The following is an 18,622-nucleotide window of genomic DNA, read 5'->3' as shown; positions in this document are numbered from 1 at the left end:
CAAGCTTTCAGGTAGCACAGTATACTGTCTCAGGCTTCTGGGAGAGAAGCAGACAGAGCAGAGCTGAATAGCAGATGGAACAAAAAGTTGTGTAAAACTCCATACGTAAACCAAAAAAAAAAACCAAAAAAAAAAGATATGAGAAATTATCAAGTAGCCAACGGGCAGATGATATAAAGTATATATCTGATAAAGGAGGAACAAGATTATTCTGGAAGGTCATTATCACCTGTGAAATGCAGAAGTTATGGACAAGCATCTATGTTAAACACTATATTAAGGCACGGACAATTTAGCATAGACAATGATGTCATGGTCCATTATAACTTACCTGATACTCACTAAACTCTGCATTTCACAGGTGATAACAACCCTCATTATTTGGGAATGTCATTTTGACTTTTTTTTATTTAGACTTTATATTGAAACATTACATATTCATTACAACATTTTTCATTTATTCTATCAACATTTGAATATGCTAAGATTAGAAAGTTACCATAAAAAGTCTAAATGTTTTGAAAGTATCAAAAATTAAACATTTTAACTTTTTGTATTTGATAAACTTCATTAACATTGAAATTTCCTCTAAAATATTTTGATTTTGAAAGAAAACTGTTCCAACAAAAACATCTGGCCATCTCTTAAGGGCTAGGTACAGACATTTGGGGGCACTAGGGGGAAGTTAAATCGATTCAAAATGGTTGCCTGATATGAGGTAAGTCAGGATGGGAGGGCTAACTGGGGGATGTGGGGGGCGGTGTGATCCATGAGGGGTGGGGGGCAGAAGTGACTTGCAAGTGTGGGGGGGGCAAGCATAACCCACAAGTAGGGTGGGGAGGCAGGCATGACCCACAGGGGGGTTGTGAAAAGAACAGCCCCGGGACTGCAGCAGTGGCTGGGTTTTCCCAGCCCTGGTGCTGCACGGGGAAGTTCCACGCAACAGTCTGACCTAAATTGAGTAAGTTTGATAGTACACAGATCCACGTTTATCTTAAACCAGCTTCTGCAATTTTTAGACTGATTTTTGTGCCTGGAACTTCTGTACAGTTACAGGTCTAGACTGACTGCCATCACTAAGACGGGTCTGTAAGTATAAGGTCAGCACCAGGATGAGCTAACTTTAAATTGGGTGGCCATTTTGAACCCAATTTAACCTCTCCAAATGTCTGTACTTAGCCATTATGACCCTGTTTTATTAATAATTAACAGTGACAAGCTGACCTACTGTTGTATCCATAGGGCAATACATTTCATGCAGTTGTACTGTGGGCATAATGGAATATATGCCTCTTTACTAGTAGATAGATTCTACTAGTACTTACCATTCTAAGTGGTGAAAATACTTGTACAAAAACAAACTGTTGTACTTATCAGCAGAAAACTTTTAACAGCATATTTTTGTCTATACTGGATGGAGAAAATGGAATGGATAGTATTGTGATTTTGTTCTTTTACCCATTTACTAACAAACATATATATTTTATTCTGTTTAGCATTGCATACATACCAGATCCAGACCCAGATGTTGTCATATCATAAATAAGATCTTTAAGAGTTTTTCCAGAGTTTACAAGGTTACATTCAGATAGGGGCTCTTCAATATTTTGTCGCTTTTTCTTTCTGTATGCACAGTAGCGACCTTGACGTATACATATAGTCAGCATTACAGCTAGAGACAAGATACAAACTGGGATAGCAACTATCATGGCCAGCATCAGAGGTCCTAGGTTTGGTCTGCTTGAGGATTCTGAAGCTTTAATACGAGAGAGAAGGGAGGGAGAGAGAGAAGGGAGGGAAGGAGAGAGATTTTAAGTCAGTATCCCATGTTATAAAGTTAATTTCAGTTGTAATTTTAAGGCATGATCCCAAATCGGAGTCAACAGGAGTCTTTCCCCAGCTTCCTCAGTGCAGCAGTACACCAGCTCTGCTACACCTAAGGTTGAGAGTCACGTTCTGTTTAAAAAAAAAAACAACAACTCCTAAGAGTGCTCTAAAATCTGCACATTTGAAATTCACTGTTCTTTATGGCAGAGGCTCTCAACCTTTTTTAGACTCAACAAACTCTCAAACTTTTCAGAATTTTGCAGTGCCCCATTTAAAAACCTAACATGACTATTATAGTATAAACATTATAATTCTGATATTAATTAATATGTTATTTGATTGTGTACTTATATTCTAATCACCCCTTCAGGACACTGACAGAGAGCCTCCCCTAGCTCTGCCTGGTTCAGCATGCATTTGATCCTTGTGCAGCAGTGAACTCCCTACCCATGGCTCAAGGTCATTTGTGAGGATCAGGAACCACTGGAGCAAGTTCTTCTCTTAGTTCCCTAGGGCAATCTGCCCTGAACTCTAGCCCTGGGCCTCTAACAAAGAGTCCAGGTATGCCTGGCTGGCAGAAATGAGGTACCAGGATGCACCTAAAGCACCTGGGGAGTGCTGAGGGGATGGGAAGTGGGCAAAAGGATGCACAAGGCCCAGGGGAGTGGAGGCAGCAGTGCTGTCACAGTTGCCACCGCCACCACAAGGTTAAACTGCACCTCACACATTAGTTTTCAGGGGGCATATTGGAGCCAAACTGAAAAGCAGCTTTAGCAGAAAGGTGTGCCTGGCTGCAGGCAGATGTGCCACTTCTTGGCTCTTCCTGGTTCGGCTCTGATATACCTTCTGAAAGTCAAGATGTGCCAGCCAGCTTTTCCCGACAGCAGCAGTGCAAGCATTGAGGCACCTCCCACAGATTCTCAAGGCATCATGCCACAGCTCCCCAGTTAAGAACCACTGCCTTAGGGTCAAAGAGACAGTTAAAGGTCCAAATCTGGTATTTTTTGGCAGAGTGGTTTCCAGATGCAACCCCTCTGGCTCTTCTGATTGGAACATCAGCTAAGATTCTCATGGTGATTCATTTGGAACATAAGATTCTCATGTTAATTGTGTTTATGTTCTCATAATGTTGCATGCCTTAATTTCCCCATATAGCTGGTGTATGGGAAAAGAATAAGTTAAACAAATAGTGAAGCACCATATCTGGCTAGTGCAGAGCAAGACCAGATGAATCTTTAGCAACAACAGTCTCGACTATGGTGACATATCTCTGGTAACATTGACAAAGGTGAGATGGCCAGAGGAGACTGAGATAAATGTAACCATGGGAGAGTAGGCTGAACAAGCAAGCTCCTAGAAAACTCTGGGAAAGAGTTTGGAGACTAAGACAACTGAGCAGCTGTGGAGTTTTGGGACTGAGAATTTGTAAATACTGAATAGGGAACAGCTAAATACCTTTACGGGTTGTATGGGCTGGACCGGGGACAGATGAATGACTTGACTCTTTGGAGGGAGCAGAGAGTCTGTCTACTGTGCTATTTAGACTTTGGGTTGTCCTTGGTCTCCATAAAAAGAGACAAAGCCCCTCTCTTAGAGCAGAACTGGATGGGTCATGGAGAGTCAGGTAAAGTGAGACACTGAGGGCACTCATACATGTGACACCCTTAACATGTACGTATGACAAAAATGTCACTTTGTGTAGCTTAACAGCAACCCAGTGTACACGTGCAAGACTTTTGGGAGTTTTAAATGACTGCATCATTGCAAACTAAACGCCTGCTGAAGGCAGAAGTGGTGAGGGGCCTGATTCCTTTTTTTTTTTTTTTTCCTGGCAGAGCCTGCCCACCTCTCCCATGGCCAGGGGACAAGCCGCTGGCAGGCTGAGTGGGCCCTGAGCTGTGGGGGGGCCCCAGCCCTTCCCTCTGCAATGGCAGCACCCCCTGGTGCCACCTGGGAAGGCTGCTAGCAAGCCAGGTGCTGCCTCAGCTCGGAGGCAGCCCCCAGCCTAATCCAACTCTTCCCTGATCCTGAGTTAGGGCAGCACCTCACCTGCCAGCTGCCTGCCTGGGCCGTACTGGGGGCACTGGTACTGCAGAGGGAAGGACCTCAGTGGGAAGTACTCGGCCCACCTGGAAGAGGGAAGGACCTCAGAGGGAAGGACTCAACCCACTGGCAGCTTGTCCCCTGGCCATGGGAGAGGTGGGCAGACTCTGCGGAAAAAGGATCAGGCCCCTCGCCACTTCTACCTTCAGCAGGCACTTGATGAAGGCAGAAGTAGGGAGGGACCCAATCTTTTTTTTTTCCCCCAGCAGTGCCTGCCTGCAGCCAGGGGGTGAGCTGCCGGTGAGCTGAGCAGCCCCTGGCCTGCCGGGGGCCCCAATCCTACCCTCTGCAGTGGCAGCGCCTGCTGGGGCTGCCCAGCAGGCTGCTAGCGTGCTGGGTGCTGCCTCAGCTCAGAGGTACAACCTGGCTAGATCCAAATATTCCCCAAGTCCACCCACTGGAAGCCATCAGGAGCTGCTCCCTAGGTGGGACTGGGGAAGAATTGGATTAGGTAGGTGCTGCCTCCAAGCTGGGGCAGTGCCTGGCCTGCTAGCAGCCCAGCCAAGTAGCCCTGGGGGCTGCCGCCACTGTGGAGGGAAGGACCAGGGCCCTCTAAAGCTCAGGGGCTGCTTGACTGATCAGCAGCTCAGCCCCAGGCTGCAGGCAGGGCAGGCTCTGCCAAAAGCAGGATTGGGCCCCTCACTCCTGCTTATAGCAGTTTGCTGCAGCCAGCTGGACTCCTGGGGCCACCCCAGAACAGGCTGGCTTGCCCCAGGGGCAGCACAGGGGTGTGACAGGAGGGTGGCTGGGGGTGCAAGAAGCCAGTGGGGATAGCATGCAAGGTGCTTGAAGCCTGGGTAGGCAGTGGCGGGGGTTGGATCAGGTGCCTACCAACTCAGGCAGCACCCAGCCCACTAGTAGCCCACCTGGCTGGGTGCTGCAGAGGGCAGGACCAGGGCCCCCAACAGCTCAGGGGCCACTCAGCCCACCGGCAGCTCACACCACCCCCCTCTCCCTCCCAGCTGTGGGCAGGCTCTGGCTCTGAAAAAAAATAGGGCCCCTCACCATAACATGACAATGACAGAAAAGATAAACTGAAATCGTTTAGTCCTCAGGGTTTTATTCTATCTCCCACTGATTCAATTTAGGGGCAAGAGAATAAAACCCTGAGGATTAAACCCCTATCACATGTACAACCACCTGAAAGGCTGAGGTCTCAGAGTGAGAAAGAGCCTGGCCTCTCCCTTACTCTAGCAGACAAACTTAAGCTGGCTTCAGAGGACTCTCTCAGACCAAAGAAGCCTCCAGGGAAGGAACCCCCTTAGAGGGCACTCTGTAAAAATACAAAAAACATTAAAGGAAAAGTCTGGCTCTCCAAAAAAACTACATGCTCTTCATGCTCTGAAGAGACTAGAAAGTCAGTATGCAGCAATCCTAAATAACAGGGTTTACGATTCAGCCATGGTCACAAACATTTGGCGACTCAAGGGTACGTGTAAAGCTCACTGAACCTGAGCTGCAATCATGAACTATAGATCTGAGCATTACCATGATATAAATCTGAGAAAATAATAATGCTTATGCCTTGGTTGAGGTTTGGTTTTGTTTTTTTAAACCTTTTGGGAAACATGCCCAGCTAATTTCTACTGCTAAGTTAGAAAGGCCTCTAAGTAGGTTCTGAGAAAGTAAATTACACTGTAGAGATATGTGAGAATAGCTGTTAAGCACATTGCTACCAGATATTATTTCAACAGGGATAAGCACTAATTAGGTGACACTGATTAAGAAAGATAAGAAAATGACATGTATTCCTTAACTGTGAAGCTGACTGTGCTTAAGATGAAGGTATTGCTGATATACTACTCCTCTAACATGAAGTGCTCATAACATTTTTAGTGTTATAACTTCTTTGGGGCACAGGTACAAAACAAAGGCTCAGAGCACTGATGAAGAATGTATATGAGAGAGTGAAGGCCTGAGGATGAAAGGTTTGGTGATATGTAGAGAGTGGAAGAGTATAATTGGGCTGTGGCAGATTAGTAAGCAAATGAAGATTCATGGTAGAGAAAGGTGTTAGTCACTAAGAAGGGAAACATGAGGAAGGAATATGGGTTGGAAAGGCCAGCCAATCCCACCTTCTCTTCTCCTGTGCAGATAACCAGGAGTTAGGGGAAGGAGTCTGAGCAACTTCTCCTGTGCCCCATGCATTCACACTGTAATCTGGCGGGATGTGTGCTCTAAAATGTGTTCAACTTCTCTTCCTGTCCTCCAGAAGCTGGTATCTGAGGAGATGCTGTCCCTATGGTATGACCTCCCCTACCAACTGTGCATATTGGGAAGCCCTGCTGCTCAGTAAGGACCTGAGACTGGGCAGGCTGCAGTGTACAGAATCAACAAACGTTGGCACTAGGAAGAAGGAACAGGAATGCTCACTGAGATAAACTGAGCAATTCACACCTCTCCAAGCTGTTTTTCCAGAGCCATGAAATGGTCTCATTCAGCTGAAACATCTCTTTGAGATGAATTGGTCACTTCACACTTCTCTGACCTTCCTGAACTGCACTTCCCACAGTGCCTACATCTTGCCACCTTGCCATAGCCCCTCCAAATTTATTCTGGACATGGAGTGACAAGATGGTAGGGGAGCTTCAAAGCAGTAGGGCTATGAGGGAGACTTGGATGTAATGAAAGAAATGATGGAGGAATTGGAGCAGTGGGGAAGAGGTCTGAACATGGAAACAGGGAGCCTTGAGCATTAGAAAAATCCAGGTAAGAATGAGTGAAACAAGGCAATCAGAGCTGTTCTGTTCTGTGGAAGAGGCTGTGGACTTCTGTCCTATCCTTCCCAAACCCCTACAATGAATCAATGACAGTAACTTACATGGATCCAATCTCTGTAGTATCTGCATGCCTCCCAACATGCTTGCAATAAAGAAAAATATGCTTATACTCTTTTGTTGAGACACAGGCTGTCAGTGACTTGCCCAAGATCACACACGAAGTCTACCCCCTAATTTCCTGGATCATCCTTCTTCTCAGGTCTCTTTATAAATAGCCACCTTCCCCATAAAACATCCCCACTGACTCCATGCTAGTCCCTGCTGTTTTGCATTCTCTCCCCAGCTCCTCCATCTCTATGCCTCACTATGGATTGCAAAGAATGGGAAGGAACAGCACAGCAAAAACCAAGCTGTTATGAACAGGCACAGCAACAGAAGGCAAGGAGCTAATTTGTGCTCAGTGAATGAACCTGCAGGCAATATTGCTGCAGTACTCCTGCCAGGGAGGCAGAAATAGTGGAGGGGAGAAATGGGACAGATTTGGATACGGGTACTGAGATTTTTTTTTAACACAGAGAAAATTAGATACCCAAAAACATTCTATTTATGGAGACTTAAGATTGCCCAGCAGTGCCTAGTAGCCCTCCTGGACATGAAGAGTAGCTAAACTTAGTACCAGAAGTGACAGCTAAAGAATGCACTACCTCAGGGATGGGAGGAGGAGGTCAGAATAGGTGTACAAGAAATTCATTGTGAATGCAAGGCTTGAATATGGATATAAGAGTGTGGGAACTAATTCAATGTATAGCTCATCTTATATAACCAAGGAAGTACAAGAGCCCTACAGGAGATGCATGTACACAGCAGCAAAGGGTGTCAGACAGCAAAAAGCAATATTTCATGCCCTAATGATTCCTAAAATGACAGCTTAATGAGAAAAGAAAGGAGACACCAGGGCTGGCTGAAAATGTTGGCAGGGTGGCTGTATGTTGCTGAGGATGGCAGGGGGAGGGGGACTAAGAAGGATGCATAGATTCATAGATGCTAGGGTCAGAAGGGACCTCATCAGATCATAGAGCCCAACCCCCTGCCTGGACAGGAAAGAGTGCTGGAGTCGCATGACCCCAGCCAGATGCCTATCCAGCCTTCTCTTAAACACCCCCAAGGTAGCGGAGAGCACCACCTCCCTAGGAAGCCCATACCAAATTTTGGCCACCCTTACTGTGAAGAAGTTTTTCCTGATATCTAGCCTAAATCTGCCCTCAGTCAGTCTGTGAGCATTGTTCCTGGTTACCCCAAGAGGCATCCTGGTGAGAAGAGCATCTCTGGTTCCTTGCTGCACCCCCCTAATGAATTTGTAGGCAGCCACAAGATCACCTCTCAGCCTCCTTTTGCGGAAGCTGAAGAGATCCAGGTCCCTTCGTCTCTCCTCATAGGGATTGGCCTGAAAACCCTTAACCATACAAGTGGCCCTCCTCTGGACCCTCTCGAAGTTATCCACATCCTTCCTGAAGTATGGCGCCCAAAACTGGATACAGTACACCAACTGTGGTCTGACTGATGCCTCACAGAGGTGAAGTATCACCTCCTTGGTTCTATTTGTCATGCATCTGCTGATGCATGATAAAGTGTGGTTAGCTTTGCTGATGTTTTCGTCACATTGACGACTCATGTTCATCTTGGAGTCCACTATGACTCCAAGATCTCTTTCCGCTTCTGTATGAAAAAGGACACACATGCCTTCTGCTTCTGTAAGAGAAAGGACACACATGCTTAAATTTACTGTAGCCAACATAGAATAAAAGTACCAATATGAAAGGACATACATTACCCCTGTAATTTGTTTTCCCTGTTTCATCAGCAGTTCATCCTCCAGGCATTTTCAGCCATGGCTTTTATCATCATGACTCTCCATTTCACTACCATAAAGTTTATGGGCAGAAGGGGAAGAGAAACACTCAGGCTAGTGACAGATATTCAAAAAGCCTGAGCCTGAATTGATTCAATCTTTGCAGGTTAGTCTAAGCTGGATAGGCTGAACCAGTTTGTAACCATAAGGACATCCCTTCTGGACTGAAAAAATGCAGGGATATGCCTGCAGTGGCTCAGGCTAGAAGCCGGGGAGCACTAGAGAAGCCCTCCCTTCCCTTCCTAAGTGCTGAGCTGAAGGGGGTGTGGCCAGGCCCTGGCAGGATGCTCTGATTAGGGAGAGGTCCTGTCCTGCTGCCCCTTTCCCCCCCACCACCCGAGGAGCCCAGCAGGGAATTGATAACACAGTGTTCATCACCCCTAACTCAGTGTTTTATCACCCCATTAAGAAAACAGAGGGACATTACCAGCTACCTGTTGATTCTGCCTTTGTCCCATCTGCCACAGTGCAGACCGTAGCCAGCATGTGGTCTGCTAGCTAAAGCTGTGTGTCTGGGTAAGGCAGAGGGGACGGCGGAATCCCTGCTTAGAGGGGGGGCCGGAAGCAGAAGCCAGGCAGACGCCTGCAGTTTCTGCCAGAGCTGCAGCCAGGGAGCAGAGGGGAGGGGCCAGCCCTGCTGTGGAGCAGAGAGCCCTGCCCAGCTCAGAGAGCATGCCGGGATGCTGGGGGACTCTGATTTAGCTTAAACCAGCAAGGGGTCTGGGACAGAGATTGCATAAATCAATTTGATCCAAAACAGTTAAGTCAGATATTACATTTAAACAGGTTTATCGCAAACTGGTTTCAGCCATTTTCAAACTGGTTTATATGTACTGCACTGCATATGATCTGTAGTGTTACAGGTTTAAACCAGTTTCTGATCACTTACACAGGTTTGTGTGTAATGTTTGTCCCTTGCCTTAGAGTCATTTTGTAGTCAAGTGTAAACCAATGTAACAACTGGAAGACACATTATCACACAATTCTACTAAAAAAAGAATTTACACAATTCCATTTCTGTTCAAAATAATAGAAAATGAGCTGATCTCCTCCCCACCCTGCTTTTGCAGACAGCACATCTCACCCAGGAAATAGGGCATAGACCCCCACAGCACAAGCTTTGTCAAACACAAATTTTGTTCTAGGTAAGCTGTGCTAACTAAGAACTCAACACCTACTTTATGGATACTGATGCATACCCTAGAAAACACTTCACAGTGGCTAATTTTTATGGCCTGTTTATCTGCACCCACACATTTCTAGCTATATTACAGACATCACTGCTGGTGGTCCCTATGATGAGGGTGCTACTATGCATAACTACTGACAAGACCAACCAAACTGCTGAAATGAGATGTGCTGAATCCCTCCAGGTACATAGGCACCTTTTTCCTTTATCACAAACACCATGGAAAAGCAGAAATAAAGGTGCAGATCCTCCCCCAAGAATCATAATCATAGAGCACTTCAGTTTTATCCCAAGCACAGATCTACCAAGCTTTTTCAGGTACCCCTAACACAGTGAATGCACCTGGAGATGATGCAGATCATTCTCGATGGCTACCACCAACTCCAGGAGGAACACAGTTACATTTCCATTGACATGGACCTGAATTCTGTGTTTCCTGATTTTCAGAGGTTTGAGTTTTGCTGAAATTGATGTTCCAAAGCAACATGAGCTATTACTGGGCAACCCTAATTCTGTGTTCGGCCTATATGGATTCTGTGAAATGTATTTCAGTACAAATTCTGCATCAACAGCCTAAGTACCAGGTAAGCAACTAACATGGATCTCAGTACTGTATATGAAAACTTTGCACTAAGGTGAACTGAAGTAACTGTGGCTTACAAACTATGATTATATATGCTACTTATTAATCATCTTTATGATGGTTAAAAGCTTAAAGATTGATGGGCATAGTATCCTTCTGGTTTATGACTTTTTATATTCTTCAAAATAGTCACATAAAAACCCTACCAAAATAACATTTCTAAATACCCCATCTATAATAAATCTTTAGAGACACACATAATTTTGTGTGAAAGTTAAAACCAGTGCCATGAGATAAGTTGCAGGTTAGTGTCTGCGTAGCACCTATGTAGCTCATAAAACTCAGAACCCTATTAAATCTTGTAAAAGATATGGTCTCATCAGTGCAACACAAATAGAAAGACCAAAGTGTCATAAGTCAGCCTACTTCTCAAACTACGTCTGTACAAAATACATGGGTATACTGACACCTACTGCCCTAAACCTAACAAATAATTTACTTGTGATAGATTACAGTCAAGAGCACAGCTTTTCCAAACAAATTCCTCACAGAAAAAATGCCATTACATGTAAGGTAATCACTAAGAAGTAGAATCAGAGCACTGTCCGGACTCATATAGCTATAACTTGATAGAAAGTAGAAAAGGAATTTACACCATACATTATGAATTCACATGAGATAAAGGCACGGGGTTTTTTTGTTTACACAGAAAAAAATTATGATCTCAGTTATGAAAAGGTTAAAAGGCATGTGTACTGTACAACCTTAATTAACCCACAAGACTCAGGACATACCTAAAGCCTTTCAATAAACAAATCTTCAAAAGAAATAAGCTGACACACTTTCAGTATAACTGCTCTCCGTCACCTCACCTTAATGACTTTATGTGCTGCACAAAAAAGCTACGTTAGAAAGGATCTTATGAAGTTTGCAAAGTCAAGCACTTACGTAGCTTCATAGATGCTACGGTCGGAAGGGACCTCAACAGATCATAGAGTCTGACCCCCTGCCTAGGCAGGAAAGAGTGCTGGGGTTAGATGACCCCAGCCACATGCCTATCCAGATCCCTATCCAACAAAGAAAATTGCAGAGTGCTGCATCTAAGGTGCAAAAATATCAAGCACACCTACTTGCTGGGAGGTAACCTTCTCAGCAGCACAGAAGCAGAAAGGGATCTCCAAGTCCTAGTGGACTCCGAGATGAACATGAGTCATCAGTGTGATGAAATTATCAGCAAAGCTAACCACACTTTATCATGCATCAGCAGATGCATGACAAAGTCTCTTAAAGACCCCCAAGGTAGGGGAGAGCACCACCTCCCTTGGAAGCCCATTCCACATTTTGGCCACCCGCACCTTGAAGTTTTTCCTGATATCTAGCCTAAATGTATTCTCTGTCAGTTTGTGACCACTGTTCCTTTTTACCCCAAGAGGCAGCCTGGTGAACAGAGCATCTCCGATCCCTTGCTGCATCCCCCTAATGAATTTGTAGGCGGCCACAAGATCACCTCTTGGCCTTCTCTTGCAAAGGCTGAAGAGGTCTAAGCCCCTCAGTCTCTCCTCATAGGGCTTGTCCTGTAAGCCCCTAACCATATGAGTGGCCTTCCTCTGGACCCTCTCAAGTCTATCAACAACCTTGTTGAAGTACAGAGCGCAAAACCAGACTCAGTACTCCAACTGCAGTCTGACTAATGCCACAGAGGGGAAGTATCACCTCCTTGGTTCTATTTGTCATGCATCTGCTGATGTATGATAAAGTGCAGTCAGCTTTGCTGATGATTTCATCAACAGTTGGTGGGCTGGTGTCCTTCTGATGCCCATCTAAGAACCCTGTAACCAGAATTACAGGAAATTCTGGACTCAGTGTTACCCATGCAACACTAATTCACCTTCTCTACATATATACATTGCAGCACAGTCTTTAATTATAAGGTCACATGCTACTTTTTTCCCCACAGCACACCTACTGAAATGAGTGAGCACCATTCTGCTCAATAACTACATCTTGTTTTCTCTTTGTATAATGGGTGGCCCTACCACTTTTTTTTTTTCTTACAGCACATGACTCAAACTGTAATCTAAAACCAGAATGAGTAATTTCCCCAATGACTTTTTCTACAGTGTTCATGATGACCAGTATGCAGGGGCTCACCTACCTGAGAGGATTGACATCAAGGTGAAATACGATGAAAATGCTTCATGTTAACTAGCATGAAGCAGCTGCACTGAAACCAAGAGCTGGCTTTTATTTCCCTATGGATCATAGCTTAGATATAGGGGCATTTCTTCTGAGGTACGTGCACAGCATAGCAGGTGAATACCCTCTCTGCTGTTCCCAAGCCATATGCACTGAGGGACTGTTCCCACAGCACAAACTGAGATAGTTCATGAAAGCCACCTAAAAGTCACTGTATTCCACAGATAGGATTCAAATTCTAAAATCTCCATGACTACTTTATCATCGTGTGCACTGCCTTTTTGGGTAGCCAACCCTACTTGCAAACTTCCATTAGAAAATTTGAAATAAACAGCTGCAATGCTGGTTATTGGGCATACACAGGGCCTTGTATATTTGACATGCTGCCATTGAAGGAGGGAAGGGAGGTTGCTGGGTACCACAGACCGCAGGGGCAGGATGGGAAGGAGTGCTGTACTGGTACCTCCTCTAAATTGGCACTCAGGTGATGCTTTGCTGGCCCCCTAGTGACACGACTGCCACCGAGTCCTTGCCTGCTTCCCATAGAAGAAATTCAGGAAGAATGGCTAGTGATAAACCTCATAGATGCTGCACATGATGAGAGCATAGTAAGTGCCAATAAGAAACAAGTTAAAGATGACCAGCAGCTTACCAGAGGCATTTGCCAGGACACATAGAATCCAGAGTGCAGGAGATGGGCCCACAACTGATGTAGGCTCAACATCCCTAACTCTGCAGGCCTGGACAGGATGCACCCCCCCAAGAGTCCTGAAGGAGTTGGTAGACATCATAGTATGCCCTATGGTGAAGATATTTGAGAACTCGTGGAGTTCGTGAGAGGTGGAAGACTGGAAAAGAGCCAGCATGGTCCCAATCTTCAAGAAAGGAAGGAAGGAAGATCCAGGGAATTACAAGCCAATCAGTCTGACATCCATCCCTGGAAAAAATCATCAAAATCATTTCAAATTCCCACCAGTTGGGCTTGGATGCCGAAGAAGGCACATGAGCCCTCAGCTCCCCCCAACCACACCGAACGGAGCAGCAAGCAAGGAGCCAACAGTCAAAGTGCCCACTTCAAGGACAGAGGACTCCTGGGAAGAGATGGCATCCACCTCATGCAGAAAGGTAAGTCCCTTTTCTTGGCCAGGATGGCTGATCTCTTAGGGCTTTAAAGTAAGATCACAGGGGGATGGGGAAATGGTAACTGAAGCATACCCGGGGACCAGTATACAGGAAAGCTCCATCAACAATGAAACCAAGCAAGCCACTCTTATGGGAGCTGAGAAAACAGCTCCCCTTCAACAACAGGCAGACAGTGACCTCAGTAGAAGGACTTAGATGCCTGTACACCAATGTCAGAAGCATGGGGAACAAACAGGAGGAACTAGTCCTCCTGCTTTCCACTGGGCACTACGATCTAGTAGGGATCACAGAGACCTAGTGGGACACCTCTCATGACTGGAGCACAGCCATAAAGGGCTACATCCTTCACAGAAGGGATTGGGTAGGGAAGAGAGGTGGCAGTGTTGTCCTCTATGTGAAGGAGCAGTACACCTCCCTACAGGCCGATGTTGGCCCCAAAGAAGAGCAGCTTGAAACCCTCTCGATCAAGCTCTGGGGAAGGCACAGTGAGAGAGACCTGACTGTAGGCATATACTATAGACTGCCTAACCAAGGGGAGGAACTTGATCTAGCATTCACCCATGAACTAACAGAGGCCGCGCATGCATGGGACATTGCTGTCATGGGTGACTTCAAATACCCAGACATTTCCTGGGAGGCACGCTCAGCCAGCTTGGATCAATCACGATCCTTCCTGACCAGCACTGAAGAGCTTTTTTTTTTTTACTCAGAAGGTGCACGGGCCAACTAGAGGCAATGCAGTTCTTGACCTGGTCCTGGCCAAAGGGGATGACCTGGTGACCAACTCAAACACAGAGAGCAGCCTAGGCGATAGTGACCATGAAATCATTATGTTCACGGTCCATCACAGGACTGACAAAACAGATACCAAGCTCAAAGTCTTAGACTTCAAAAACACAAATTTTAATAAGCTCAGGTCACTAGTAGAGAATGCCCTGAAAAACCAAGGACCACAGGTAAAGGGAGCATAAGAAGAATGGTCATTCCTTAAGGATATAGTCCTTAAGGCTCAGAGAAAATCCATTCCCTTACAGAGAAAAAGTAGCAGAAGGGTCAAAAAACCATCTTGGCTAAGCAAGGAATTTGCAGCCCTCCTACAGAAAAAGAAAGAGGCATACAAACAATGGAAGCTTGGGATGGCCTCTAAGGAAGACTACTTGACAATAGCCCACGCTTGTAGAAACCAGATTAGGCAACCTAAGGTAGAAATCAAACTAAAACTAGCTACAACAATCAAGGACAACATGCCAGGTAGGGCACCGAACGAGCAGGGCAGGATTGACACCATTCCCACCATTGCCATAGAACTGGATGCAATTACAATCAATTAAAGAAATCAGATGTATATAAATCAGCAGGACCAGATGAACTCCACCCAAGAGTGCTGCAAGAGTTGGCCAAAGTAATCGAAGAGTCCCCACCAAAAGTCTTTCAAAAATCATGGGCCTCTGGAGAAATTCTAGAGGACTGGAAGAGGGCAAATGTTGTGCCCATCTTCAAGAAGGGGAAGCATGAAGACCTGGGAAATTACAGGCCTATTAGCTTAACTTCTACGCCAGGGAAAATCCTAGAAACATTCATCAAAGAGGCTATATGTGACACACTTGCAGAAGGCATGATACTGAATGACAGCCAGCATGGCTTCATCGCAGTCAGGTCTTTTCTGACCAACCTAATTTCTTTATATGATCAGGTGACTTGTCACCCAGATGAAAGAAATCAGTTGACATCATATACCTTGACTTCCAGAAAGCCTATGATCTGGTATCCCGTGAGGTACTGATCAGAAAACTGGAAGATATTGAGCTCAACTGTGGGACCATCAAGTGGGTGCGAAACTGGTTGCAGAGTAGGACGCAGAGAGTCCAAATGAATGGATCGGTGTCATCCTGGTGAGATGTGGGCAGCAGCATACTCCAGGGGTACTTGGCCCAGAGCTGTTCAATATCTCCATCAACGACCTGGATGAGGGGGTGGAAAGCCCATTGGCCAAGTTCGCAGACGACACCAATATATGGGGTTGTGCAGACACACTGGCAGATAGGCTGCAGATACAAGCAAACCTAGACAGGCTGTCATGTTGGGCAGAATGGAACCAAATGAGATTCAACATAGAGAAATGCAAAGTGCTGCATCTGGGAAGGAAGAACCCCCAGCACACCTACAGGCTGGGCATTGCTAACCTGACCAGCACTACAAATGAAAGGGATCTGGGAGTAACACAGAAACCCCCCTTCATGACATTACTGGGTCCAGCTCCCCTGCTCTGGGCAGGAAAGCCTGCTGGGGTCAAATAACCCCAGCAATGTGAACGTCCAGTCTTCTTTTAAAGAGCTCCAGGGTAGGTGCCTGCACGACCCCCACTGGGGTCTACTCCAGAGTCTGGTCACATGAACCATGACGTTTTTCCTTATATCCAGTCTGAAACCTTCTTCTAGGAGTTTATGACTGTTGCTCCTGGTCTTCCCCTGGGGCACTTTGGTGAACAGTTGTTCACCTAGCCCCTGATGCTCACCTCTAATATATTTGTAAGCTGCCACCAAATCTCCCTGAAGTCTTCTCTCACCTTGTTCCCTCACCTCTGCCCAAAGATGAAGAAAACCCATGACATCAACATGGGTCCAATTGGAAATGCAATGACAAGGCATGGCACAAAACTAACTGGAAAGTTATGCCGAAAAGCCCACTGGGGGAGTAGGTGTGCTTGCTAGGTATGTTGATTTCTACACCATGTAAGAATGAAGAAACAGAACCTGGCTATATGCCTGCATACAAACAGGGACGTGACATCTGGTTGCCAAGACACCAGAGCTATAAATGTATACAAATAAAAAGAGCAACAGGTGTGAGTGAAACAGGGTGTAAAGCAGTGTGGGAAGGTCTCTGGAGTACCACAAAAATACACGCAAAACTATGCTCTGGTATAATTGTTACTATAATGGAACTTGTTCTGACTGAGTCTAGCTTGTGTTACCAACAGAAGTAAAACCTCCAGAGCAATTTGCCAGTGCTACCAATGTAACAAGATGCATTGTGTGAACAACACAATAATGCAAACAATTTCCCCAGTGTAAATGTCCTATGTAGATAAGATGCAAATGCTTTAGAAGCATTAATGAGTTTCATAACCTTCCTGATAAGGCTATATACTATGCCATTGTGTAGGTGGGCAAATAAAGCATAGAATTAAGGTCAAAAGCATTCACTAACTTTTAGTGCCCAACTGAGGAACCCTGTTTTTCCAGAATACTCAGTATTACATAACACTTTATATAAGTTCAAAGACCAGGTTCAACTGATTTCAGTTACAGCTGCAAATGCTCAGCACTTCTACAAATCAGATCCCAGAACCTCAAACTCAGTTTAAAAAAAAAACAAAAAAAAACAAAAAAAAACCAATCCACCAGTGGTGACCACTTGTCAAGTTGGGGGTCTAAGTGACTCACCTAGAAGTACACAGAAAATCAGTGGTAGAGAGAGGAACAGAATCCAATTCTCTAGGATAGAATTCAACTAGCATCCTAGTTTTAAGCCTTAAAGCCTAAAACCATCCTGTCTCTCTGGAATTTGACACTGCATTCAATACGTGTCTTTCAACTTCTGCAAAAAAGAGCAAGACAGCAGTCTACTCCACTAAACAAATCTTATGGATCCCCAGAACACATCTATACTGTGCACTGAATTAGGCAGCAGCACTAAGGGAAAATATAGTATAATTAAAGGCTGTATCTTAATAAATATTCTCAGGATGGGTGATTTAGTACTGACAATTTTGTTTGTATTGGGGGGTAGGGGGAAAGGGGGGTTGTTTTTTAATTTTTCAAATTTCTTAGTTTACAAAAGAAAGAAAATAAGCCAGAAATTCCCCTCATACTGACATACATCTGACCCATTAGCATGGTTGGAACTAACTGGGCAACTAATAACAACAGTAGATTATCATCCTGCTAATGTCCTGGCAATAGCGTGGATGGGATGCTCTACCAGCCAGTTTCATTGATATCTGCTGACGGCAGAGGAATGGTAAGACTCCAAAATTTTGGGTTCTGTTCCAGACTGTGGCGGGAATTGTATTCTAGTAGATACAGACACTTCTCTTTTCTCCCTAAGCTTGGCTCATCTTGCTGTACCCCTCCAACCTGTCCTTTTGTCAGAGTCCTGTTATATCCCCATTCCTAGCTCTGTATCTCCATAACCCATCATCCTCACCAAGGCACTGCCTGCAGAGAGAGCCCTTCAGACTCTCTTCATTCCTAGTTTCCTCCTTCTGCTGCCTTGATTTCTCTCCCTCCATCCCCACAGCCTTCTTGTTACACCTCCCTCAGGGCTGCCAGCCCAAGACAATGGATTTTTTTCACTGAAAACCTGCACTTTTTATTGTCAATTAAACTTTTCTATTGACATATAATGTAAATGTAACAATTCTGTCAGGTCCTGGAGAAAGGCCAGGTTCAAACTGAGGAGTTTAAACCCCTAACCCATAGTAAAAAAAATTGGTTGTCAATAAAATGTTCCAGATTATTGTTAAAAAATGTTCTTGGGTTGGCAGTCCTGCTTTACATTGTGTGGCCCTTGCACCAAGGGGTCTGCTACCTGGTGCCTTGATGCCCGCCACAGCCCACCCCTAGCCATACTTCCTGCCAGCCCTGCTCCTCCCTGTCTCAGCACAGACCCCCATCCACCACCTCTCCCTCCTCCCAGCTGCACTGCTCCCCCTCCCCATAGCTTCCAGGTGAGCAGCTGTTTGACACAGGGGATGACCAAAGGCACACAGCATCAGCACATGGATAGGAAGGGGAGAGGGGGTTACAGAACTACAAAGCCCTGAAATACTCAGCTGTTTTTGTTGATACTTTTTTTTTGGGGGGGGGGGGAGCAGTATAAACAGGCTTTGCTGTAAGTAATTCTTGTAAATAATTTCATAAGCAGGATATCTGTATTATTTTTCATTC

General features: G+C 45.3%; 1 protein-coding gene across 1 annotated transcript in view; it reads right to left on the bottom strand.

The window, feature by feature from the left end:
• ACVR1C (activin A receptor type 1C) overlaps positions 1 to 18,622 on the bottom strand; it is an 88,116-nt gene that overhangs the window by 22,206 nt on the left and 47,288 nt on the right. Inside the window, exon 2 of the mRNA XM_019522382.1 lies at positions 1,511 to 1,756. Coding sequence (XP_019377927.1) covers positions 1,511 to 1,756 — 246 coding nt within the window. The remainder of the gene's footprint in view (positions 1 to 1,510; positions 1,757 to 18,622) is intronic.

Source organism: Gavialis gangeticus, unplaced genomic scaffold, assembly GCF_001723915.1.
Source record: "Gavialis gangeticus isolate Ggan-Ray unplaced genomic scaffold, GavGan_comp1, whole genome shotgun sequence".
Classification (NCBI taxonomy): Eukaryota; Metazoa; Chordata; order Crocodylia; family Gavialidae; genus Gavialis; species Gavialis gangeticus.
The sequence above is the reverse complement of the archived record's forward strand: the minus strand, read 5'-3'. Positions and strand labels throughout refer to the sequence as shown.